General features: G+C 50.3%; 1 protein-coding gene across 1 annotated transcript; it reads right to left on the bottom strand.

Annotated features, from left to right (window-relative positions):
• Positions 1 to 671: 671 nt before the first annotated feature.
• Positions 672 to 25866, bottom strand: agmo (alkylglycerol monooxygenase). Its single transcript, XM_068760454.1, has 13 exons — positions 25747 to 25866; positions 21331 to 21461; positions 20904 to 21055; positions 13418 to 13521; positions 13234 to 13329; positions 12056 to 12122; positions 11788 to 11853; positions 11205 to 11284; positions 10819 to 10953; positions 8827 to 8943; positions 7178 to 7260; positions 6742 to 6847; positions 672 to 752 (listed from the first exon to the last, which is right to left on the bottom strand). The coding sequence occupies exons 1-13, from the start codon at positions 25864 to 25866 to the stop codon at positions 672 to 674; spliced, it is 1338 nt and encodes a 445-aa protein (XP_068616555.1).

The following is a 25866-nucleotide window of genomic DNA, read 5'->3' as shown; positions in this document are numbered from 1 at the left end:
GTAGAAGGATGCTGAGGATGGAGCTGCCAGGGAACAGGACTAGAGGACGACCCAGGAGAAGAGACATGGACGTAGGGAGGGGGGACATGAGAGCGGCTGGTGTTGGGGAGGACGACGCAAAAGACAGGGTGACAGGGTTACCGTGGCAACCCCTCACGGGACAAGCCCAGTCATCAGTTCAACAGCAGAGCAGCGTTATTTAGATTTAAAGCGGGTTTAGATAAATCAAAGACGTAATCAGACGAAGCCAAATGGCGACGCCCGTTTACAGAAACATCAGGATTAAAGATCCCTAATCTCATTGTGTTCCTAATCTCATTGTGTAGCTACTATGCAAAGACAATAAAGGCTTTCTATTTCTATTCTATTCTAAAGAACGTCAGTATTACATGTTAGCTTCAGCCTGTTAGTTACGCCACGTGTTGCGTTAGTCGGGTATTTATATTTGTGACATATCGAAAGGATGTTTGTTTGTTAAGCGCAACGGGATGTCCCCCGAGATGAATCAATCGATCGATCGATGCCGCACCAATCGGTTTTCCTTCTCCCTGATCCATCTTCTCTGCAGGGATTCGGTTTTATGCTCTTCTTTTCCTGCATTTGAGGAGAAACGATGGCCAGGATCCGTCTGGGTTCCGTCCGGGTTCCGTCCGGGTTCCGTCCGGGTTCCGTCAGTCGCTCTTCTTCCTGATGCTCGTCAGCTGAGAGAAGTTCTGCAGAACCCAGTACAGCAGAGAGAGGGAGACAAAGGCCTGGACACAGAGACAGGGCGAGGTCAGAGGTCCACGCTTCCGGCTGCAGTCAGGCACGCTAACGAGCTAACGAGCTAACGAGCTAACGGTGCATTCAGGCGCGACGCACAAAGCAGAAACATTTTCATCAAAGGAAGACATTTTCATCAAAGTCTGCCTCGTTGCTGTTTAAAGGAACGGTTTGATTTGTTTTGTTAAAGTGTTTTAATTATAATTCAGCTGCACGAAGAATAAAAATCCTCCGTCTTTTGATTCCGTCAAGGTGGATCCTGGAAACCGGGTCGAGAACTTTAACAGTTTAAGAGCCATTTAGGAAAATAACATCTGCATTTCCTCGTCTGGAGGAAGCAGGCGGGACGATGTGGACACCGGTCTCTATGGTTACGAAGCTGCTTCTCTCCCCGGATGCTCTCGTGATGGGGGGGGGGGGGTCGACCTCACCGCCTCCACCCCATCCCGGCCCAAAAACGGCATCGCAGCCCGGGCCAAATCTAGAACTCTACCCATGACGGGCCCAAACAGCCCGATGGGGGGAAAAAAGTGTTTCTTCATGGAAAAGGCAGCTGCAGAGGGAGAGAGAGAGAGAGAGAGAGAGAGAGTGTAAAGTAAACCTCTCTCTACCCGCTCTGGAAGTTAGAACTTCAGGAGGCGACGCAGCGGCAAAGGACAAAGACGTAAAAATAACCGCGCCCAAAAAACGGATTTCAAAGAATCATAAATATATTTTATTGTTAAAAATATCAAGATTTAACATGAATCTTACTGAAGGTTGGGTTTTTAACGGCGTGCGCACGCACACACACACACACACACACACACACACACAGTGCAGACATGCAGCTCTCTGCTGGGCTTGTTGGACTCAGGAAGGACACGGCGAGCAGAATAACGACCCACCGGGGAGTCGGTGTCGGGCCTGCTCTGAAGCAGAGCCATGAGAAACAGCGCCCCCCCCCCCCCCCCACACACACACACACACACAGCACCACCCACACACAGTCCCACCCACACCCACACACACACTGCAGCCAGACAAAACACAGTCAGCTAAACGCCGGCTCAGAGGGACGGCTGCTGGATGATGATGATGATGTTCTCATCATCCTCCGCTCTTCTTCGCACCTTGTCATGCCTCATCATTCCTTTCAACCTCTTCTACCTGCCGGAGGCCTCAAACATGGCGGCGGGGGGGGCTGTTTTCCACCGTATTTCTCTTTCACAGTGGACACGTATCCGATTCCGTTTCTCTGCACTGCCCGACAGAAAGGTGGACCGGAGGAGTTTCCTGTCTGAGGTTTGGTTAACCCCCCCCCCCCGCCCCCCCAGCGGATTCTAGAATCAGGTGCTGTACGTTTGTCTGCTTGTTAGCAGGATTTCAGAAAAACTGCTGGATGGATCTTGAACCAAATCTGAAGCTGGTCTTGGTCTAACTCTGATCCCATTTCATCCTGATCCGGATTCCCGTCTGGATACGAAATCTGGATAACGGAGGCTTTTTGATACATCTTGTAAAACCTGCATTAAATTCACAGTCATTGTAAAACCTGCATTAAATTCACAGTCATGAAGGGGTCCGATCTGACGACCATGAAACATGTCTTCTGGTTCTGATCCAGATCGCCATGTGGACGGTGTGGATCCATTCTGTGCTGCTGCCAGCAATCAAAGCCTTCGGTTAGCGAAGCGACGGGAAACACGGGCCCATCGCCGCCGCAGAAACAAACACGCTAAATTAAGATCGACTGCCCAATTAGTTCGTTTGACAGCGAGAGAGAAAAAAAAACCTGCAACGGAATCAGAGAAACGGATCGGTGCATGAAGAAACTGGACTCCTGATTTAGATTCAGGATTCAGGAAAGTCCGGTATCGTTCTGGAATCTCTGGAGTTAGTTGTGCTGCATTTCAGCAGAGGGGGGGGGGCAAAGCAGGACGCCGGAATGGCGATCCGAGGTTCAATCGGGTTCACGTGCTGGCTCCGAGGCGCCGTCGTAAAACCAAACCGCCGTTGCGTTTCGCCGATGAATTAAAGCGTAAATAGGAAGACGAAATTCAAACGCGAAGTCGCCGTGGCCAAAGAAAGCCAAACGGAACCCGCCCCCAGGAGCCCCGACGGGCCAATCGCTGCTCGGCCTCCGGAGCGCTGCGACAGCATAAACCACGCGGCCTCCCCGTGACGGGCACGATCCCCTGCACACGGAGTGGTAATATTTCACACTGCGTACGGGCGACCACCCCGCCGCTCCCTCCAGCAGGACAGCCCCCCCCCCCCCCCCCCACTTTCTTTTCCTTTCCATTCCCGCGAGCGCTCGGATGATGTCATGCTCAGCGAGTTTCCATCGCTCCGAACAATCCCGCTAACCTCAAGCGCCGCTTCTCGCTACTGCAAATTCCTGCTTCCAAAAACAAAGCAGGAGGCGGCCGCTGACCTCGCGCACCTGAAACCTGCGAGCGGGCGCCGTCCGATCCGCCGGCTCGTAACCAAGTCAGGCGGAGCGTCGAAGACAAACATGGACTCCATGTTGTTCTGCTTCCTTTGCAACGGCACAGACGGAGAAACGGAGAGCGAGGCTTTCACATTCAGCCGGATTCGATTTGCTTCTCATGCATGAGCTAATATTCTACTTATCGAAGCCGCATCCCAGTCGTCCCATCCCAGTCGCTGCATCCCAGTCGTCCCATCCCAGTCGTCCCATCCCAGTCGCCCCATCCCAGTCGCCCCATCCCAGTCGCCCCATCCCAGTCGCCCCATCCCAGTCGCCCCATCCCAGTCGTCCCATCCCAGTCGCTGCATCCCAGTCGTCCCATCCCAGTCGCCCCATCCCAGTCGTCCCATCCCAGTCGCCCCATCCATGTCGTCCCATCCCAGTCGCCCCATCCCAGTCGCCCCATCCCAGTCGCCCCATCCCAGTCGTCCCATCCCAGTCGTCCCATCCCAGTCGTCCCATCTCATTTTCAGGAACTCCTCGCGTGTCTCATTCATGCGTTGTAATTTTCAATCACTTCATGACTGCATAAAAAGGAGAAACTGAACCGTCGCCTTGCTGGGAGGCGGGATCCGACTCAGAAGCCCCCCCCCCCCCCCCCCCAACCCAAGGCAGGAGCATTTTTTACCGCGACTGCAGCAGCAGTTCGTCGTTCTGAGAGAGGAGCCGCTTAATTACGCTGAAACACACGGCGGCCCCCGGGGCCCCCACACAGCAACACAAGCGTGTGCTACGTCACGCCTGCCGCACGGCCCGCAGGCAGACACGTGGACACGTGGACGCACGCAGGGACGGCGTGGAGCGAGCGTCGGCGGGCAGAAGCAGCTGATGTCAGCACACGTGCCATATCGGGTTTCCTCTCGGTGACGTAACTCCTCATCCTCGCTCAGCTTTTCCAAGCCGAGATGAGTTGGATTAAAATTCACTGTGGAAATATTCCCGTTGGAGACATCCCGAGCAAAAAAAGACATTTGAGGACATTTTGCTCTGCATTTAAAAAAATGTTTTTGTTTTTTTTAGCTAAATACAAAAAAACGGAGAATAAACGTCGACACTGACCGGCCACTCAAACGCGCTCCCGTTAGCTCGGGGTGGCTAACGAGAGCGCGCCGACGTCACGTGCCGGTCGTGGTTAAATGGGCCGACTCGGGTACGAACTGGGCCAAACGCTTTACAGCAGCCATTAGCGGCGTGCATCTGCTGCAGCGCCTCGGCGGACAGAACCAGCTTCGCCGTGGAACGCCGGTCCGGAGAGCTGCTGCTCCTCCACGATCAACGACCTGGAGAATAGTGAACTAACGTTCCCTCATAATCCAAAAGAACACGGAACTTTATCAGGCCAACGAGAACGTTCTGTTCCCGTAATAAGAGTCACGAATGCCGGAGCTGCGGTTCCTTCGAGTCCGTTGCTGTTCTGCTGCGGTTCCATCGAGTCCGTTGCTGTTCTGTTGCGGTTCCTCGATGCAGAACGTATCGAGACGCTTCCAGTGACGTGACGCCTCTACTACCCCCCCCCCCACACACACACACAGAGGGTTCCCGGGCTCATTTGGGCCGGCGGGTTCTCCGTGGGAGCGGCGCAGGCGTGGGTTTGGGAACCCCGGTCTGCAGGTCAAGCCTGCAGCTTTACAAGGGAAACCTCCAGAGTGGCTATGAATACCAGTGAGGGCTTTAAGGGTGCAGTATATCAACCCCCCCCCCACCGGGTCTGAAGAACCGCAAACCCACCCGGTTCCTGGAGTTGTATTTTATCACCCCCCCGCGCCTTTCCAACGGTGCAGCCGCTTAAGCCTGAATACAATTAAATGCGAGGTCCCCCTCCTATTTTCAAGTGACTGTTAATTGATTGGCCCAACTTCAAAGACACGCCCCCCTGCAACAAAGAGCTGGCCGCTGACCGCCGGGGTCCGACCCATATATCATTAAAGTGTGGGGGGGGGGTCACTTCTCTCGCTGGTTCAGATTCAATAAATTGTGATTCAATCAGCGCCGCCTGCAAGCAGGACCTTCCAGAACCGGGCCTCTCGGGCCGGTCCTGCTGCAGCAGGACCTTCCAGAACCGGCCCATGAGGCCCGGTTCCCATGAGGCCCGGTTCTGCTGCACCAGGACCTTCCAGAACCGGCCCATGAGGCCCGGTTCCCATGAGGCCCGGTCCTGCTGCACCAGGACCTTCCAGAACCGGCCTATGAGGCCCGGTCCTGCTGCACCAGGACCTTCCAGAACCGGGCCTCACAGGCCGGTCCTGCTGCACCAGGACCATCCAGAACCGGGCCTCTCGGGCCGGTTCTGCTGCACCAGGACCTTCCAGAACCGGCCCATGAGGCCCGGTTCCCATGAGGCCCGGTTCTGCTGCACCAGGACCTTCCAGAACCGGCCCATGAGGCCCGGTCCAGCTGCACCAGGACTTTCCAGAACCGGGCCTCACGGGCCGGTCCTGCTGCACCAGGACCTTCCCGCACCGGGCCTCTCGGGCCGGTTCTGCTGCACCAGGACCTTCCAGCACCGGGCCTCTCGGGCCGGTTCTGCTGCACCAGGACCTTCTAGAACCGGGCCTCACGGACCGGTCCTGCTGCAGCAGCACGTCGAGCAAACATTCAAACACGCTTTAAAGGTTGAAGCTGGCTGGACGCGAGCTTCAGTTTCACACGGTTTTTCTCCAGGTTTACGGTGAGAAAACGAAACGGTGGGACGTCTCGAGTCGCCTTTTGAACACCTGAGCGGCGCAGATGTGGCGTCAGAGGACAATAAAAGCGCCGCCCACGTGCTAATCTCATCAGGCAGCTCCAGCTAGCAGCAGACGCCTCTAATTGGTTCCAGAGCCATCGCTTTCGTTCACGCCGGCTGTGGCGGGGGGGCAGAAAGATGGAGGACGGGGGCGGGGGGGCGGAGACCCAGCCGCGGTGGGGACGGGGCGAGTAATGAGAGGTCAGCCGCCATCTACAGTCGGTGCTGCCAGAACCAGCAAGGCACGCCAATTTTATGGTCAATTGGGCGACACATCTGGACTCAGATCAGAGAGCGGTGGGATTTGAGTTAGCACCCAGCACACACACACACACACACACACACAAAACAGACCCAACACACACCTACACACACACACACACACACACACATGCACACACACACACAAAACAGACCCCACAACACACACACACACACCTACACACACACACACAAAACAGACCCCACAACACACACCTACACACACAAACACACACACACACACACACACACACCTACACACACCCACACAAAACAGACCCCACAACACACACCTACACACACACACACACACACCTACACACACCCACACAAAACAGACCCCACAACACACACCTACACACACACACACACACTTTCTTCAAAATTGCAAACAATCTGAAAATAACGAAAAGCAATATATATATATATATAATATGTGCGCCGGGCGAGACGAGCCGAAGCTAGCATAGCACGCCTGAATCGTTAGCAACCCCCCCCCCCCCAGTACTGAAACACTCACCTCGGCGGGGGCGGCCAGCGGCGGCGGCAGGGGCTCCATGTGGGTGTAGCCGTGCAGCGCCAGCAGGGCGGCGCAGCGCAGCATCTCCAACACGCCGGCGGTCGGCCTGCACAGGGCGACACCGTCTCCATGACGACCGTCCATATTTTAGAACGTCAGCCATCTGCTGGGCTTTCTCCATTTTATGTTAGTTAAATTCAGGAACTGCAGAAAAGGCTGTTTTACTTTTAGCCCCGCAATAAAAAGTCAACGTTTAAAAATGAAACTTGGACGTTGGACAGAGACGGAGAACCGAAATGAAGACAGCGTCTTCAGGGTGGACATTATTTACCTCCCGGTTATCCGTCTAGAAACAAAAACTACCCACAAGCCTCTCTGGATTCTCCCGTATCCTGGTCAACAGGTTTCTGGGAAGCCGACCCGCGTTGCACGGTACCTCTGATCGATGATGCAGCCCAGCGCCGTGAGGGTGAGCAGGACGTAGGCCGTCATTCCCAGAATGGCGAACTGGGACAGGATCTAGGATCAACACACGGTGACGCACATTAGGATCGAAACCTCAAGTGAGTAGCGTGTCTGGTTGGGTTACGCTTTCAGGAGAGCGTTCGTAAACCCGAGGTCTGCTCGACCCAGATCAGGACCGCCCGACCCGTCCGGGACGTGCACACGCCAGCGACGTACGCTCTAAACGGCGTTCTCTAACCTCTGGCCTCTGCAGCAGCCGGGGACTCGATGGACCTCCCTGACTCCTCTCCCCCCCCCTCCCCCTCCCCCGATGGCTAAAACCCAGCAGGACACGCATGGCAAACGGAAAATCAACCCATCAGCATGATCCAATGAAACGGCACGGGGTTTACTATCTAGGACAGCGATCGACCGTTCATGTGATCAGAAGACGAACAGCAGCGAACATCCGATTGTGTTGCCCCCCCCCCCCGAGACGAAGCAGACTAACTCATTACTCAGGCCTTTAGCTGCCGTCGGCGTAAGCGGAGCGCCGAGCAACAAAGATCAACAACCTCCGTGCTGATTGGTTCATGACGTCTGTGCTGCGTTTGGCTGAGTCAGCCTCTCCTGAAAATGACCCTCGCTAGTCGCTACCAAAAAAAACACGAAGCAAATTATTAAAGCCGTTATTCTGTTCTACACCAAGAAGCCATTCCTCCAGGTGACCGACCCAAATACAAATAACATCGGTTTGTACAATCCATTCACCACGGCGACGATCCCGAGACAAGCGAAGGTCAGAAGGTCCCGCTTGCATGTCCGCATCAGATCAGCCGCGACGGTCGGTTCTCAGCTGAGACTTTGTGATCCGGCCACTTCCTGCCTGCGACGGCTCGTCTCAGCGGCCGGCCCTCAGACGCCGGCCCGTCGACGGTGTGACCGATGGAACCGCGTCACCGACTGTGAAGCTAAATCAGCGCCCGGCGAACACGCGGGCAGAAATACCCAACAGCGACATGATGGATCGCCGGGCTCACTCTGTCCTGATTGCTGCATCCTGAAGGCTGTTTGGGTTGGGCAACGGCTGACTCGACAATTAAAGCGTTTGTGTTTGAGCGAGGGGGGGGGGGGGCGCGCCGTGGAGGTAGCCCCCGCTGAAAGACGGGACATTTGATTCGGGAGTCTGACGGGGCTGGGCGTGACGGCACTTTTTTGGCTAACCAAAACTATGCAGGGGAAAAAAAAGCCTTCCAAAGATAACTGCCGAGGAGACCCCCCCCCCCCCCCGGAGGAGCAGGAAGGGGGGTGTCTTGGCTCATCAAGTGGAAAATAATAGATGAAGGTTGTTCTGAAGGGGGGTGCTGATCCGTCATCCTGTCACGACGCCGGGCAGACCCGGTCTGCTCCCGCCGGCTAAGCAAAGGACTCGGAGTCGCCACAACAAACTGCGTGATTGGGGGAAATAATGTTGGCAAACAAACAGGCAGCCGCGCAGCCTGAAATTAAGCCCCCGCGGACCAGCTTGCCGTGCGTTTCACGAGGGACGGCGGTCGTCTAAGCATACCTGCGGCTGCTGCGCGGTCGCCAGCGCCATTCCGACGGGCCTGAAACGTCCGATTTAAGGGGACGAACACGTACCATCTTCTTCTCGAACAAATCGTGGTAGGTCCAGAGCACCAGCAGGAAGTGCACGGCCACGTAGGCCTGGAGCGGCAGCGACCAGCTGGGATTGTACGGGGCTTCCTTCCCGGTAACCTAAACGAGAGACGAGACACGTCCAGGAACTTTAGTGAAGCGGCGCCTCCAGCAGCACCGCGTGCGCCGAGGTCGGGCCGTCCTTCGCATCGGTTCCGCTTACAAAACTCTTCAACGTCTTGTGGAAATCTGAAATCGTTTTTCGTGCTTTTTGCCAAATTCCAAATACTGAAAATTAACAATGTTGAATAAAGTAGTAAAATAATTCTGGACCACATGGCTGCTTCAACCCCCCCCCCCCCCCCCCCATATTCACGCCTCTCTAAAAGTTCTAAGAAACTGCTCGGGCAACGCCATCAGAGGAGCATCAGCTGTTTGTGTTTACGAACAAACAAACAAAAGATCGCATTACGTGTGTTTCCAGACCAAAGAGGCAAAAACGTTAAAAGTCAGACGCCGCCGCCTCAAATCAAGTTCACCGCGTCCGTGCAGCAAGTCTGCCAACAACAACAACAACAAAAGAAGTGACTCCGCTCGGCAGCATCCGACAGCATCCGACAGAAGCTAAGAAACGCCGGCACGATGGGTTCAAGGACTTTAACTGAGATACAGTCAAGGTTAAAAAAAAGGATTTGACAAAAACAACAGAAGCAGGGTGATATTTACATCTCCCTCTGGGCAGCGTGTTGCCATGGAAACGAGAAAAACAGACCTTCAGTTTTCTATTCAAGTGCTAAATCTCGTTAAAATGTCGCCGTTGTGGAAGTGCCCAAATAAAAACGAGAACATGTCATTAACGAAAAGGTCGTTGCTGGTTCGCGGCGCGCCGAACAACAAGCCTCGCTCTGCTCGAGGTGAGAGTCGCCGCAGCGGAAACGCAAATGTGAAAAAAAAATGCATCCTATACACGGCAAACGTTTCACAGAATGAGAAAAATAAAGGCATCAAAAGGCCAAGTTTCATCGATGATGCATTTACAGACAGACGACAGAATCAAAGCTTTAATCCCACATTATAAACCAGAAGTATAAAAAAAAAAAAATGAGTCACTGAATGTTTCGGTCTTTAAAGAGGAAGAAAGAAAGCCTCATGATTTCACCCATGAAAGTCATGAGGCAACATTTCACACCTCCGACTCTTTCTGCGTCTCGTGTTTTCTCCGCCAGGCTGGATCAGGAAACTGGTGAAAATGAGTTTGTTATGTTCCATCCGTGAAGCCATCCGGGATTTATTGGGTTTGGTGGAATAAATGAGTCCCTCCGCAAGAATTCCCTGACTCATCCGGCCTGGTTTCGTCCCCGCGAGCTTCTCAATGATAAGTGATTAGGTTGAACCTGCATCGCAGAGATCCGCCTCTCATTCGGGGGGGGGGGGGGGGGGTTCCCAGGATCCCGGAGAACCGAACCACCGCATGTGGGTTCCCTCCCGACCCTGTAGGTGTTCCAGGGAGCTGCTCTGCTTATTCTCACAGCGCTGAAACACTTCCAGGTCTTCCCTTCCCGCCTCTCACCCAGAGCCTTTTCAAGACCGTTCGCTCCGACTCCGGATTCGTCTGTTTTTAGAATCGCCCGCTGCGTTTATTTAATTGGAAAGGCAAAGGGTGAAGCGCGAGGGGACCGAGTGTGTGACAGCGTCGGCGTTATTTCAAAGGTAACCACCGAGGCTTTCAGCTGGAGCCTGCAGACACGCACGCACATTCACACCGCGCTGCGGTTTCAATCCCGCAGACGCCATTTAAAGACGGCGAAAAACGAAGTTATTGTGTTCCCTCTACAAAGGCGGCGCAGATTTCATTTGATGTGGCAGTGCCTTGTTAAACTTGCAGAATATGTGAATCCTCCAATCAGGAATGCTCTGAGTCACCGAGAGGCCGGCTAATGAAGCCGGAGGGCGTTTCCACGCCGCCGGCACCGAACACGAAGACACGAAACCAACCTTGGGGACGAGCTTGTGGTCGCCCAGGCGGGGTTTGCCCGGCGCCCAGCTCGGACCTTTGAGGAACGTTGACAGTTTGTTGCTGATTGTCGTGTACGTTTTGGACATTTTCCACAAATACAAATAGTAGTGGAGCTGAAAGAGAAGAAGAACACAATCAAACGGCGATCGGTGTCGAGCAAGGCGAAGCTACGCTAGCTAAGAGCTCTGCGCTCTCATTGGGCAGGACGTTCCCCGCGCCGAGTCCAACCTGCACCCCCTGGCATTTCATTTTATTGCCCCCCTCGACCTCAGCAGGGCAGTTTGTTTCGACGGAGGTTACAGCTCAGCCGGCTGGCGCCTCATCGACTCGTTCCTGCTCAGAGGACTGGAGGGGCGGGACTCACCTGGACGGAGACGATTTCAAAGGTCTTGATGGGGGACACCAGGCCGTAGACCACCTTATCGGTCTCTGCAGCGAAGGTGCCTGAGGAGGAGATACGCAGCTTCATGGCTGAAACGGTTCCAGAGACGGGGGGAATAGAGCGGCATCTCCGGAACCACGGTCCGCCGGGATCGTTTATGGGTCTTCAAGCTCGATAGAACTAGAAACGACTCGGCGTACGCTTCCTTCGCCTTCACCGAAACCTGAAGGACCCGTTTCCTCATCCAGACCAAGTCCTGGACCGGCTGTTTACAGGGTATGAGGTCATCGTTTCTCCGATCAGCCTCACGCAGGCCAGGAAACAAACATAGACGGAGGTGTCACATCTCTGCTGCTCTGTGTCCCAGGACTGGGACCCGTTAGCTACCGAACCCCCCCCCCGTTAGCTACCGACCCCTCCTCCAAATACAGCTTTTATTTCCCAAAACAACAATAAAACTAAATAATTTAAAGTCCAGAGCGCTGAAATGCCATTTCAGGCCGAGTCCGTCACGCTAGGATGATAATGACCAATGAGCAGCGAGTACTGCCGGGAGAACACTTACCGAATAATCGATCCCATAGGATCAGAATTCCTCCGTAGTTCTTGTCGATGCAGTAACGATTCCTCCCTGTTGAGACAATATTCAGTTCAATTATTTAAGCCATCAAAACATCGTTATTTCAGACAACAGATCGGGTTCTAATTCGCCCTTTCCACAGCCTAGAACCCCAACGAGGCGCGTCACCGGGTCGTGTTCTCCTGGGTGGGACGTAACGTCCGAGACCTGGCAACCGAAAACCGGGAACGTCTAAAGAAGAAGAGGATCTCACCGTGATGAACCCGGTGATGCTTCGGGGTGTTGAGGATCCACTCCAGAGGGCCGAGGTCCCTGATCACCTGCAGCACGACATGAAATAGTGTCTGCGTATTGATTCTAGATGTATTGATCATGTGCAGCTCAACACAAAGATGGAAGCCGAGGTCACGGTATTCCCATGTCATTCCTGGGAAGACTGACATTTTTTACTACATCTTCAGTTGTAAGATGATAAAAATACAAACACGTCTTGTTGTTTTGCGACCTTAAACACGGATGCTAAAAGAAAACTTTCCCACCCGCCAGGTAGGACAGACTTTAGGGGTCACAGATGAATTTAAGGTTCACCCTCTGGGACCAAGAAAACGTCTTGCGTTAGATTTCAGCAGCGTTCTAATACCTCCCAAGATATCAAAGGGTTTTATTTCGTACCGTTCCGCCGCCTTTTTGCTGCACCTTTCGGATATTTTGACGTTTCTCATCTCGGTCTGGACGGAATTTCGCGGTGATTCATTGTTTCCATGCAACGGCCGCGTCTGGCGGCCGAGCGTGAGAGTTTCATCTCGAGAGAAAAGGGTCTCCGGCACTTTAGTCCGGCTCCGAGCGGCACGCCAATAAATTACATGACATCAAAAAAAACTTTAAAAAAAAAGAAGTCATAAAGGAGGCATAAATTACATCCCGTCAGAAAGTTGAGACCATTACGACTGTTTTCACTAATAGTGCACTAAAAGACAGAAGGCGTTTCCAAATCCATTCATTCCCTCTAAAGATTTTTAGGATTGTAAATGTGATATTCCCAGTCACTTTAAAGGCAGAGCGGTCGTGCTTCTGTTTGGAATATTTCATAAAATCTCATTATTTTTTATTGAATACAGGTTTCACTGCAACACCGGGTCTACAAAGGCTCCGCTCTATGGATTAGTGCCGGCACCGGGAGGACAGAACTTCACAGCCTGGGGTTTTTGTCCAGTCTTAATATATAAATATATATATATATATATATTTTACATTTCACAGAAATAAAAAAGAATACCTGTAGAAAACAGACAAAACCACAAATAATTTAAAATTCAATACTGAAAAAAATAAATGGACAATTCTTGATAATTCTGCAAACCATGGAGAAATTCCTCTTTTTCCAGATCCAGGTTAAGCCTTTCTGTATTTCCACCAATAAAGAACCTTTACCTCTGTGTGGATCCAGAACTGATAGAGAAGATTTAACTGGATGTGAACGGCGAAGAAGGCGGGAGGAGCCACGAGAGCCAGGGGGAGGTAGAAAACCTGAAGAGGAGACATCTCAACATCATTAGCGTGCTAACGGCGGCGCTATCCTCGTGAAGGGACGGGGTGTGTGGGAGGAACGTCTCACCCATGACGTGAACTGCTGGGTGAGGGACTGCCTGAGGGCGGTGGTGAGGTTATACTGCTCAGAACTGTGGTGGACCTGGTGAGCGGCCCAGATGAAGGCCACCTCTGGAAAAGACCACAAGTAGATCGGATCAGAGCCTAAAACCTTCCCATGCTCATCCTATCCAGAATCAGGGATCGGGACGCCTCCGCCCCCCGAAGCGGACCGTCGGTTCCTTCTCCCGGCCAGCCGTGGACGCCGGCCGGAGTGTTTCGGCTGCAGCTGGTTCGCGTCCCGCCTGCCGTCCCAGGGCCCCAGTTTACATTCCATTGCTGTGTTGATGTACGTGCTACATTAATATCTGTGTTACACTTCATTTTAACATCCAACGGGAACATGCTCGTTAAGTTTCACTGGATCTCCGGGACGTTTTCCGGACCACCCGTCTGGTCTGAGCTTTTTTTTGCGCCCACCGTCCATTATTTTTTAGAAACACTACCCTTAATTAATTAGTACTGAGATTGAGATTTAAAATAAAATCATCACTTTAGTGAAATTAGCTCATTGATTTCCCTCCCTTTGTGTCAGTCCAGTCAATAGCAGTGAACAGGAAGCAGCTGTTTGGCGTAGCTTAGCACAAAGGGGACATTTGCATTACATTTGTTTTTTTGAGACTGCAGTAGTACATTTAAACCCCACAAAGGACCAATTAAATAAAAGGAGAGAAAAATGTGTGCATAATTATCACACAATATAAATTATTTTGATGGCTAAAACTTTTAATGCATTATATTTATGCACAACATAATTAAAAACTCATTAAATGCACATTTACATTTTATGAGACAATCCATCATTCATGTTAGCTCATCTATGGTGGAAATCAACAAATACGTTTTAAATTGTTTTGCACAAATCAAACTAATAAGTTGCAGTTTATTGATTTGTGAGCATTCGATTAGCATAGGACAAAGCTATGCTAGCTATCATTTTGACTCCAGTCAGCAGGATGTAGCTTCTTGTAGCAGCGAGACATTAAAACTGTGAAAACACCGAACTGCTCCTTTACATTCCTTCACTTAAAGCGCACATCTTCAGGTACGCCTCGTGTTCCCCTCCCTTTTGAGACAATCAGAACTTTGCTTCCTGTGAAGCCCGGCGGGTCGGGCTGCACCTGAACAAACACTCTGCTGACAACTGAAGGTGTGCAGAAGAAGAAGAGGAAGAAGAGGAGCAATCGGTCGGAGAAACGGAGGCGGAACTCCTCCCGAGTCTGGCGGTCAAGCGTTCGGAGAAACCCCGACATAGCACCGCGCTTATTTAACGGGTTATTGCTGTATTTCAGCAGGTGTGGGAGAACGAACGTCACACAGAACGTTTCACCTGCGGTGCTAGAGGGCGCACGTCGATTGGGTCGAGTTGGAAACGCTTTATTTCAAACTTGAATCGCCCTCTCAGCGAAAGGTCTGAAGACGTGAGAAATGAGGTTAAAGAAACAGACATTTCCTCCGCTGTGAACCGTGGGGGATTCGAACATGAACTATCCTGCAAAGAGACACACTGAGAGGATAATCCACCCTTTGTTTCATTCCAGCAGCCTGAATCTTTTTTTTTGGGGGGGGGGCTTTTTTTCCCCTCCTCCCTGGAATCGTGCTTGGCAGGATCCGCGACCGAGGGCGGCTAAGATTGATGCGCGTTGTCACCGATAGGAAGTAGGAACCGCTAGGCTTCACTGCGAGCCAATGTCCTCGTCTCTCGGACTCGGCGGGACGCTGCATAGCTTGGCCGGTCCTATCCAAGAGGGAAGCCCCGTTAACGGTGAGAACCAGCGCCACGGAGCCCCGCGTTCCCAGCAAGAGCAGAGGGCCGCTGAGGACGGCGCTTCCATCTGGCCTCGGCAGACGCTTCCTTAGAAAAACGCAGACGAGCGCGAGTGAGTCGGGACGACCGTCGGCTCGTCCCCAAACGTCACAATAAAAACGACAGCGTCGGTCGTTTATTGATAATCTTCATCGATTGGGAATTTACAACCTCAGCAGTGGCAGAAAACACTTCTGTCGAAGGGGGGGGATGGTTATAGCCGCTGCCGGCCTGGGAAAAAGACAAATGTGTCCTGGCCTGAATGTTTTGCTTTATTTGCTCTGGCAGCCGCATCTGGACGCCCTCCCATTCCGGCTGATTTCCATCTGTCCTGGTATTTGACGGGCCAATCAGTGATATTTGTCCAATGTGGACCTGATTTAAAACATCCTGTGAGCATCAAAATATGTGACTGAACAAATGAGGTGAGAAGTAAACAAACCCAGTGGTTGGGTTTCCCCTCGCTACAGCTAAAATACTGATTTTAAAGCTAGTTCAGCCGTTTCAGTATGCTAGCTTAAAACAGGTAGCTTGCCAGAAGTTGTTGTTTTGACTTGCGGATATCACTGTTGGTTGTTTGCGTCTTAGTGAAAGCTAGCTAGCTTCCCGAAACAACGAACAAACTAATGGTTTTTGCTTTTCCCACATTTATTTCCACATCGTGTTCAGTCTTTAGTGCACCATCAGTTCTTTTCACGCTAATCCATCAAGTAGTGTACAACTAATTTATGTTGTTTAAAAATGTTGGAAAACATCGGCCGCTTTCAATATTAAAATTGCAAATATAAATGCATTTAGTTTGGTTCCGCCCCTTTATTCTTGTTGCAAATCAGAATTTGATAATTTTGTTAATTTTACATAAAATTTAAAATAAAAAGTCTGTGAAGCAACACAGACTGAACACAGAGAGACCGGCGGTCTGGAACAGACCACAGGTGAATCGCACACAGGTCAAAACCATCAACAATCTACAGGCCACACAAACCAGGAGGTGCAAAGTAAAAGCATGGACAGGGACGGTAAACTTTCAAAATAAAACAGGAACTATCAGACAACAATAACAGCAGATAGTTTTTATATAATCCTGCAAAAAGACGGCGGGAAAAACAAAACCTCAACGAGCGTGCATGAAAGAACACACCCCCATTTTCACAATTATTCCCCAACAGGGTGGTGAGGGGGGGAGGGGGGAGCAGCTGACATGGAGGGTTAAACTGTTGAATTACATCGTGACACACAATCAAGGCCTATAAGTCATAATCATTTACGTTACATGACGGCGTTGGATTTGAACAGCGTCTGTTTACGTCCAACCCTGTCAGGAGCGCCGCTGACATAACCAGCCATCTAAATACAAAGTCCTACAGCGCTCCGAAAATTCACAGTAGAAGCCTGCAGTCGGTGCCAATAATGATCAAAATTAAAAAAAAGAAAGTATGACTGGTGGAAAAGAAAAATAATCAGCGCAGGCAGGGGTCAGAACCGACTCAAAGCACGAAAACCTGGAATTCTTCTGCGCTGACATCGATCAGATTCCCGATCAAAACCGCCAGCGACCAACTCGCAGCACAAAATGGACCTTCGTGTGCCGCCCTCTGAGTGGTGGGCCGTCCCGTCAATCACGGGGGGGTAATGGTCTGTGAACAGCCCTCCAGGGTTTGAATTGGAGGACTCTTGGAAGAAGTGCCAACCCAAACAGCAAGTGGCGGACTCGGCGGGCTAGTCGGCCAACTCCCCCGCGCCACTGCCATACTTCATGCTGTCCACACACACACACACACTAGTCCAAACACACTGGGCCCGGTCAGGCCCACTTGCGGCTCTCACAAACAGGGTCGAAAAACAAAACACAGAAGGAGAAGAGGAGAGAGAGAGAAAGGATTTTGTGTTTTATCATGCCGTTGAATCTTATTTGACCCAGAACGGATTCCGAAAATCAGGTGAGCCAATTATTTATGGAAGATTTCAGACATTTAATCCAGTTAAATGAAAATCTTGCGAGTTAGATTTTTGGATTTCAGAACCACTGAAATCAAACCAAAAGACGTGCACACAGCGTTCAAACCAAACCAAAGAAATATTTATTTTTCCCTCTACTTCCATTCACACACGCAAACTGTGTCGATCCCAGTTGTCGAGTTTTGGAAAGCAGCTGCGCGGACGTCTGCCTTCGCTCAGATATAATGGAATTAGATGCCGCGTCGTTTGTGGTGCAGAAAACAGACATTTGAAAACTAAATGGCGTCATCCCTTCCCAGAAATCATAACCCACTTCATAGACAGTTCACAGACCAGGGTACGAGCAGTTCCACCAAGGGACAATTCCGTTTCCAAATAATGAGAGGAAGGAAGCAGGAATCTCTACCGTGAGGAGATGCTAACTATGCTAGCTAGCGCCACGGCATAGCCGATCAGTGTGTACGTCCCACGGTGTGCGATAGCGTGTCGTTACGCAGAAGATAGTTCCTACATCTGAAAAACAATCCGCTGCACTGAACAGGAAGAACCCTCCAGCAGGTCCTGAAAGAGAAGGATGACCTGAAGCTGTTGAGGATCTCTTCCTTTCCCCCATTGGACGTCCACTTTAGCCCGTTCTCGGTTCAACCAGGGACCTTTACGCTCTCTTGACCACGAGTGAATGTCATGAGAATGCTGTGAGGTGCCGCCGCTCAGGGTCACACCTTAACCCTCCGATGAGTGGCGGTTGGTCTTCCGGGGGAAATCCCCTCGTCTGTCAACACTGTGGACCGGAGGACGTCTGTGGAGCGAGGGCAGCAGACGGCTGGACTGAGTGAGGGGGGGGGGGTACCTCAAAATACCTAGGAGAGGACACTCCTTCGCCAAAGTCCCCTCAGCTACTTTCAGCTGAGCTATAAGTACGAGACAGGGCAGCAGCAGCCATCGTGGTGAGACAAACGCAGCGTACGTACATTACCTCACGTATAATCAGAGGACAGAGAGCCGACTGGCTGATTAATGTCCTCAGCCCAGTTGGCATGCCTGGATATAGAACCAGAGCTGCCATTAGTGGCGCTTGCAACGTGAGGTTAGAATAAACAGAATCATCAGGCCTGTCGACAACACGGCCACATCCAAACCCATCCGGCCTCCTGCTCCCCCCGAAGCCACGCGGCACCAGGCTGGCTCAGAATAGACGAGATGGAGTCCGCCTGATGGTGAAAACGGGCAGAGGTCAGCAGCGGAACGTCTCCGATGGTCCGACCCTCAAACACCAGCGTCGCCAGTTCTTTCTAGAGGCCCTTTAACGGCTAACGTGATCCAGAACTCCTGCTGGATCTTCGGTCTTCCTCGCAGACGTTTTCTTCCAAGAGTCTACAGCATTCCTGCTGACCAGGAAGCAACGCAGCCCGAGGATCATCACCAAACCCCCCCGCGCCATGCTTCACTGATCCAGCAGGTCCAGTTTGGGGGGGGGGGCTGAGCCAGACGGTTCTGAGCTGCTAGATCCTCTTTCCTGGGTCTTCTGTATGGAAGTCTATGATTTGTTCCTGTGTGTGTCTTGTGAGACAAGACATTCATGAGCTTCCATGATAAAAGATAAACCTTCTCCAACTAAAGGTGGAGAGTCCTACATTTCCTCTGGACACAAAGACGGGTGGATCTCTATGTCCGAATCTGTCCCTTCCTACGCAACATGAAGACGCCGAGTTCCTGCTGTTCAGAGACGAAAACCGCCCGGAGTCGTAAAAACTGTTCCAAAGCGACCAATAAAAGAAGACGGGCCCTCCTAACGCAAGCGCCGCACGACAATCTGACACTCGTTAAACTGCAGAAAAATACCCGCGTCCGACATCCGACTCGTTCCTCAGCGCTTCAGCGTCGCACACACTGGAGTATTTGGGTTGAACCTCACTGTGGAAAAAACCCCAGAGGTCAGAATCAGGATGACCGAGGTGACCTCAGCAGACCAGAGCGAGGAGCGAGGAGCGCGCCAGGCCCAGCTCGTGGTCGGGAAGTAACAACGGGAAGGGGTTATATCCCGAACGAGCACTGAGGGCGCTCGACGCCAGACGATCATCTGTGACCCCAAAACGTTCCATAATAACAACCCCGACCGGGCGGAAAAGGAGGAAAGGGAAGCAGGCGGAGAAAGAGACGGACAAATGATTCTGCAGTTTAGAGCGAAGTAAGTCCAAGATTAGCAGATCCTTACCTCCGGCGGCGACGGGCATGGGTTCGCATTTCATTTGGTGTGAACCACACGACAGATTTGGTGAAACAGTTTTAACGTTAAGGTTTAAACATTTGCTTCGGCCTTTGAAACATCGTCCTTTGTCTCCGTTTAAAATAAAATTAATCCAAGTTTTGATAGTTTTATTCACTTCAGTGAGTCGCTTGATTTTTGGATCGGGGTTCGATTCATTTATTAGGGCCTGTTGAATGTAGGTCTCAGGTTTGGCTTCCTCCACGCACACACACACACACACACACACACACATACACACGCACACACACGGAACCACGGGGAGGCCCGGTCCTGATAAGAAGCAGCAAAAGGTGGAGATGTTAGACTTATCTTTACAACATGACTTTTATCTCGTGGTAATTTATTATTACGGGTAAAGTACCAAGCAGAACAAATATGAAGATCATCATCATCATCATCAGTCCGTCACTCCGGCTGACGTGACGGGAGGAGCTGGAAACGCCTCCAGAATGTCAGAACTAAAATGAAAGCAATCCTGAGGCCATGTTCTGTGCAGCCTCAGATCAAAAACAGCGTTTCGGTCCGGCCGGATTCCCCGAAGCGGCGGTCACGGACTTCCATCCAGACGTGCGCGGATGAAGCGGCGGTCGGCTGGACGTTCCTCCGACATAAACAGGCCACACATAAAAGCTTCCGCTCCGGTCTGCAGCCGAGCATCAGGTCGGCGTCCGAGCGCCGACACACATGAAAGGACGCTTTGGCATTAATGCTGCAGGACGCCGCTGCCCTGGAGCGCCGGGGTGAGGCCTCGGCCTCGCACATCTGCACAGCTCGACAACGGCTGGACGCAACTCAAAAATAACCGCTTCCTCTGCAGCGTCCAGGAAAACGGGACGTGCAGGCTCCTCCCTGCAGGGACGGCGACTGCATCAACATCAACAACAGACAGTGACCGTCCAATCGTGCTGGTCGAGTCATAATGGAAGAGTCAACGTAAAGACAACGCAAGTTCCCCCCCTACAGGAACGCGAGGGAGGGCATAGCTGAATCGCTCGTTCATTATAATACGAGCAAAAGCAATCAGAGTCTCTCCTTCAGCTGTACCTTCATGGGTTGTTTAAATACACACTAATACCTTGAACTACGAGTATAAATAACTCGTAACTCAAACCGCTCGTAAAATGTCAAATAAATGGTTCCCATAAAAAATAACTGAAAACTATTGAATCTGTTCCGGCGTCTAAAAACACTCAAATCAACTCTAACAATGGAATAAACATTTTTTATTGCTATATAGATACACATAAATGATATAATAAATGATATACAGTATTATTGTAATATAAAATGGTTTTATGATGAGTTTTACAACAACTGGGGGTTGGACGGTAAGCCGTAATTGTACTTCACACCTGCACTTAGTGCAGTACTTTCACAACAACACACAAACAACAACGTGAACGGTTGTGATCAACTTGCCGTGAGACGAGCGGTGGAGCCAGTAGTAGCCAAAGTCCACGCCCAGGAAGCCAATCCACCAGGTCCAGGCCGAGTCCCAGGGCAGCGCCACCAGGCGGCAATGCTCCCACACAAACAGGTAGGCCGTCATCTCAACGCCCCTCATGAACAACCTGGGGGGGGGGGGGGGGTCGGAAAATGGAGAACGCTGGTGTTGTTTTCCGAGTACTGCGGGCATTTATTTCATGCTGCACCAAAATCAAACCAACAGCCTCCAGCAAAATGCCGATGGAAATGATCGGAACTCATAATCAAAAGCAGCTTCGGTCTTAAGAGCTGTGATCAAACTGACTTGTGATTCCTGTCAGTCACGTTTCAACATTCCAACGCAACAAAGGCCGCTTTGATAGTAAATGCGTCATCGGGCGGGACGAGCCGGATCACTCACAGAGGGAGTCTGGAGATCATTCCGCAGGAGATGGAGGTGACCCCATCGCTGATGGTGTAAACCGGGTCGCCGGCCTTGAGCAGGCCCACCAGCAGCTCCAGCACCATCAGCCCAATGAAGAACGGGCTGGCCTAGACAAACACACACAGAGACACACAAAACACACGGAATCAGGACTCAGCGCCGCCGCAAACTCTCTCAACAAGAGTGCAGCGTCTTCTGTTGCTCTAAGCACAAGCGTGACCGTGGACATTTGTCTTGGCGGATCGCCGGAGGCTGGAAAGGCTTTCATGTCTGGTGATCCACGTTTGTTTTGCTGCGAGTCCGGAGCGTTGGGTCTAAAGCCATGAACCGGTAGGTCGGGGAGCGCAAACATTTTCCTTCCCTGGAGGCAGAACTGACTTCAACCACTTGAATTAATGTTGACCAACCAAAAACCTACCAAAAGGGGGCCTTTAAAGACACGACCCCAGAACCACCAAGTCCAAAAAGATAGCGTTTCCACTGGACGGTGTGTCACGGCGTTAGCTTTAGCATGTGTGTAAAATGTATAACAAATTCACCTGGATCAGTTCAAAGATCTGTAATGATTCCTCTGTGAGCGAGTTTTGCTAACACCTGTTAGCATAAGTAGCCATAATGACACGTAGCTAGCTGATAATTTGAGCCAGCTGGCTGATGTTTCGAGAACAACTGAGTTGAAGAAGAACTTAAAGACATCATTGATTTTGTACTGTTATATTTGTTAAAGCACTTTGTGAATTTTATTTCTTCAAAAGGTGCTATATAAATAAAGTTGTTTATTATCATTAGCGTTGTAAAGTCGCTGCTGTCTGTTTCCAGACGGTCATTTCCAGGAGTCCAGTCGCTAAGCGCTGCTTTAAAAATCCTCATGTCCTCATCCAGAGTCATCAGATACTGATGATACTTTATCAAAACCCCTTGAGGTCTCAGCCCGGAGCACAAGCCATCCATCATGGAGAAAATATCCTCCCAAGCGCGCGGATACACGGGAAGCTAGCTCCTCTCGAGTGGACAAAAAAAAAATTAAAGTATACAGATGAGACTCCGCTAACAGAAACGTCATGTTAACGCTGAAACAAACGCAGATGTTGAAGTATAATTCATGCTTTAGCATTCGGCGGGGAACAGAAGGTGTTCACATCTGTGTGCAACCTGCAGGGACTTTTTAAATTGAGGTTAAAAAACAACCCCGTCAGACTGGGGATAAAATCCTTGACATTCCGTTAGCGCTGGACGCGAGCCCCCAGCTTCCTGGGTGTCAGACCCACCGGTCAACCCCTCCATCCAGGCCTTTTGGGACTTTCCGGTGTAATTCCGTTTATAACGCGGTCACTCCGTAAGCTCGTTGGTTCCGTCTAGCCTTGGAGGAGCGCCACAAGTCAGACATCGAACGTGTCTTGGCAGAAAAACCGGACCCGGCTTTTGGAACGTACTCGGCATTGCCAAAATAACTTCTCAATTCTGTGTTTGAAAATATTACTTATAAAAGCTGCAAATTTCAATGCAGATACAATAATAACAGTTTTTGTTTTCCACGAAGCGGTTGCACTTTCGTGGAAATTATCAGGAAGCAGGAAGTTGGCCTCACAATATATTATTTTGCTTTTGTTTATTTCATTCTATAAGAAGTTTGTGAAAACTTTATTTTGTTTTTTCAAACTTTACTTCTGCCAGAAGGGTGTGGCTAAATGGGAGTGTCCAGGGTGAAGCTCTCACCTTTGCAGCATTTTCACCCATTGGTTGGTTTACTAGCTAAATGCTCCTGCGTGGATTCCCGCTAAAGCATGGGATCCGAGCCAGAAGAGAAGTCAAGGAATTCCGGGGTAGACCTGGAATTCTTGCAAGATTCTTTAGTTTTTGAATATTGAACAGAAAACATCGGACATGATTGCATTTAGCGAGAAGCTAACGAAACAAGTGTTTAAAGGCAAACGGCCGGTGACAGGCCTCTCCGTTCTGACTGTGCTGGAAACGTGTAATAACCTCCTAATGGCTCCGTCAAACATGGAACCAATTAGCGAGCGACGTAGTTAGCGAGCAGGTCATGCCGGTTAGCTTTAGCAGCCGCAGTCTTAGCCGGCCGCTCACGAAGAGCGCGGAGTGAAGGGCCGCGACGGGATCGCACAGGAGCAGGTCACGCAGGTGGGGGGGGAGCGTGTGTGTGCATATCCACATGTGAATGTGTCCACATTAGCGTGCAGGTGTGTGCGAGACGAGGGCGCCACGGGGACCTGCGATCACACGCAACGCTCCGACATCTGGCAGCAAACTGCAGAGCTGCGCCTAACAAATGGGCTCCCGGCGCAGGCGGGGCCCCCCCATCCAAATCCTCCGAGAGGGAGATTATCATTCTGGACGCCGGCCTCAAGCCTTCGCTGCTTTCTTCCCTCCTGTCGGGCAGATAGTTTTACCTCTGTAGCCCGGAATGAAATTATTCAGCAGGGAAGGTTGATTCACACGCCGAGGGACAAAGTCTTTGTTCGCCCTTTCCGTACTTTTCTCTCGGCACGAATTCCTATCTGAACTTGTTTGTTTGGGCCGATTTTATTTTCGCCCTTGAATCTCACTAAAAGCCGCTTCATGGCTCGCCATACTTAGACGCTGCGGACGGTTTGTTGTGGCAGCTAATAATTTTATGTTCTTCTGAATCGGACAAAACACGGAGAGCGTGACATTTGCGGACCAGATGTCTGCATTTTCCCCAAACAGGCTTTTTTTATTTTTATTTTTTAAGGTCAGGGACGACTGATGTTTGGCTGAAAACACGCCGCCTGACAATCCGCTTTTATCACCGCCGTCTGAGAGGAATATTGTGTTTGCGTTAAAATCACAGAGGAGCTGAGAGACCTGGAAACCCCCCCCCGCCAAAAAAAAAACATAAATCCAAACATCTCCCAAGTTAGAAGGTTACGTGTATTTTCTTTATTATTAACGCGGATCAGAGTCGAAGAGACGGAATAATTAATGGCACAAACAGCAAACGGCGCCGAGTCACAAAGTTCTGTCAATAAAAACTTTTATCAGCCTGCAGCTCCAGCAAATTTGCTAAATCATCTTTGGGGGTGGATTCTAAGAACTCCTGCTGGCAGAGGAATGGAGGGGGGTAATTGTTCTCCTCCCCTTATGTGTCCCATGAAACCTCAGAACCAGAACCAGATAATCTGGACTAATAAAAGGAAACCCAGGCTCTAGATTAGAAGCTGATTAATAAGAAGTGAACAAACCATCAATTATTGATGCAAAACTGTCCTTTTAATTCAAAGCTAGAACTTAAGTTTGAGTGAGGAGCAATTAGACTGGGGGGGGGGGGGGTTGTTAGCTAACCCTTTGCCACGCAACGATGTTCCCCAGAAGAGCCCGAGGAGACCAACTGACACCAACAGCTGATTTAATTTTCCACTTACAAGACAGATGTCAGTTGAGCAAACAATTAATTTACACGGTAAATTAAACCGGTTAATGCACGACCCTGACTGGGTCACAAGACAGAGCGTTCTACGTACATAGCTTTGGAGCCAGAAGATGAAATGCTTCTGTATTTTTTATGCTCCTCCACACCAAAAAATAATGAATAAATAAAATAAATTCTGGACTTTTCCATGATCTCATCGTGTTGTTGAATTTTCATTTTCGCTCCGTGACAGCGAAAATGCTTCAGAATTAAATGAAATATTTCTTCATTTGCAGGAACTAAACTTAAAACGTTGGGTAGAAACAAAGATTGAAAAAAAAAATGTTCTGTGTTTGTTGAAGAAAAAAAGTCAGAATTATTAAAGGTTTTTGTTCATTTCATATTTAAAATTCTAAAAAACAACAATCGATTCCTTCAAATTCCTGTATGGTTCTCCAGTACACACATAAATGTTACATATTTGTTGAGTTGTTTTTGTAATTGTAACATTCAAAAAGATCTAGTCAAAATATGAGAATAATCTTTTTTTCTTGATACATCTTATAACTTTATGAGGTGTTTGTTTTGAGAAAAATGACTTTGCTTTGTATGTCCCTTCCTCGTATGAAAAAAGAATCTGTTGTGATGACAATCACAACAGATTCATAAAATTCTGAATCTTTCCTTGTATTATGATTTTTGTAACATTGTTCTTTTTTCAGACAAATTACAAATTAACGTCACATTGTGACCTTTTGTCGTAAAATAACTGTTTTGTGTAATGTGATTTTTTTTTGTACCAAATTTACAACTACAGTACTCTTAGAATATCACGACATTTCCTTAATTCAGATTTTTATCTCTCGACTCATGTTTTCACTTTGCTCACAATTTTAAATCATCTTTGCCCTCCAATGATCCATAATTTGATAAAAATGTTGTTGTTTTTTCACCTGGAGACTGAAACACAGTTAACCTTAACGGACGAGACCGGGACTCACCTGTTCCACGTACCGGGGAACATCTTCCACCTTCTGGAAGGAGGACTCGTTCGGTGTCAGCAGGCTGAACATGGCTCGGAGCCCGGTGGACGCCGAGGCGAGACCCGCGCCCTCGGCCAT

The sequence above is a fragment of the Brachionichthys hirsutus genome, chromosome 3 (genome assembly GCF_040956055.1).
Source record: "Brachionichthys hirsutus isolate HB-005 chromosome 3, CSIRO-AGI_Bhir_v1, whole genome shotgun sequence".
Classification (NCBI taxonomy): domain Eukaryota; kingdom Metazoa; phylum Chordata; class Actinopteri; order Lophiiformes; family Brachionichthyidae; genus Brachionichthys; species Brachionichthys hirsutus.
The sequence above is the reverse complement of the archived record's forward strand: the minus strand, read 5'-3'. Positions and strand labels throughout refer to the sequence as shown.

Bases quoted from the DNA above. Each gene is read 5' to 3' on its own strand.
- agmo (XM_068760454.1), bottom strand. From the start codon at position 25,866: ATGGCCGAGGGCGCGGGTCTCGCCTCGGCGTCCACCGGGCTCCGAGCC. The intron at 21,462-25,746 runs GTGAGTCCCGGT...GTGTTTGTCTAG, and splicing joins TTCCCCGGTACGTGGAACAG to GCCAGCCCGTTCTTCATTGG. The intron at 21,056-21,330 runs GTGAGTGATCCG...CCCCCCCCCCAG, and splicing joins ATGATCTCCAGACTCCCTCT to GTTGTTCATGAGGGGCGTTG.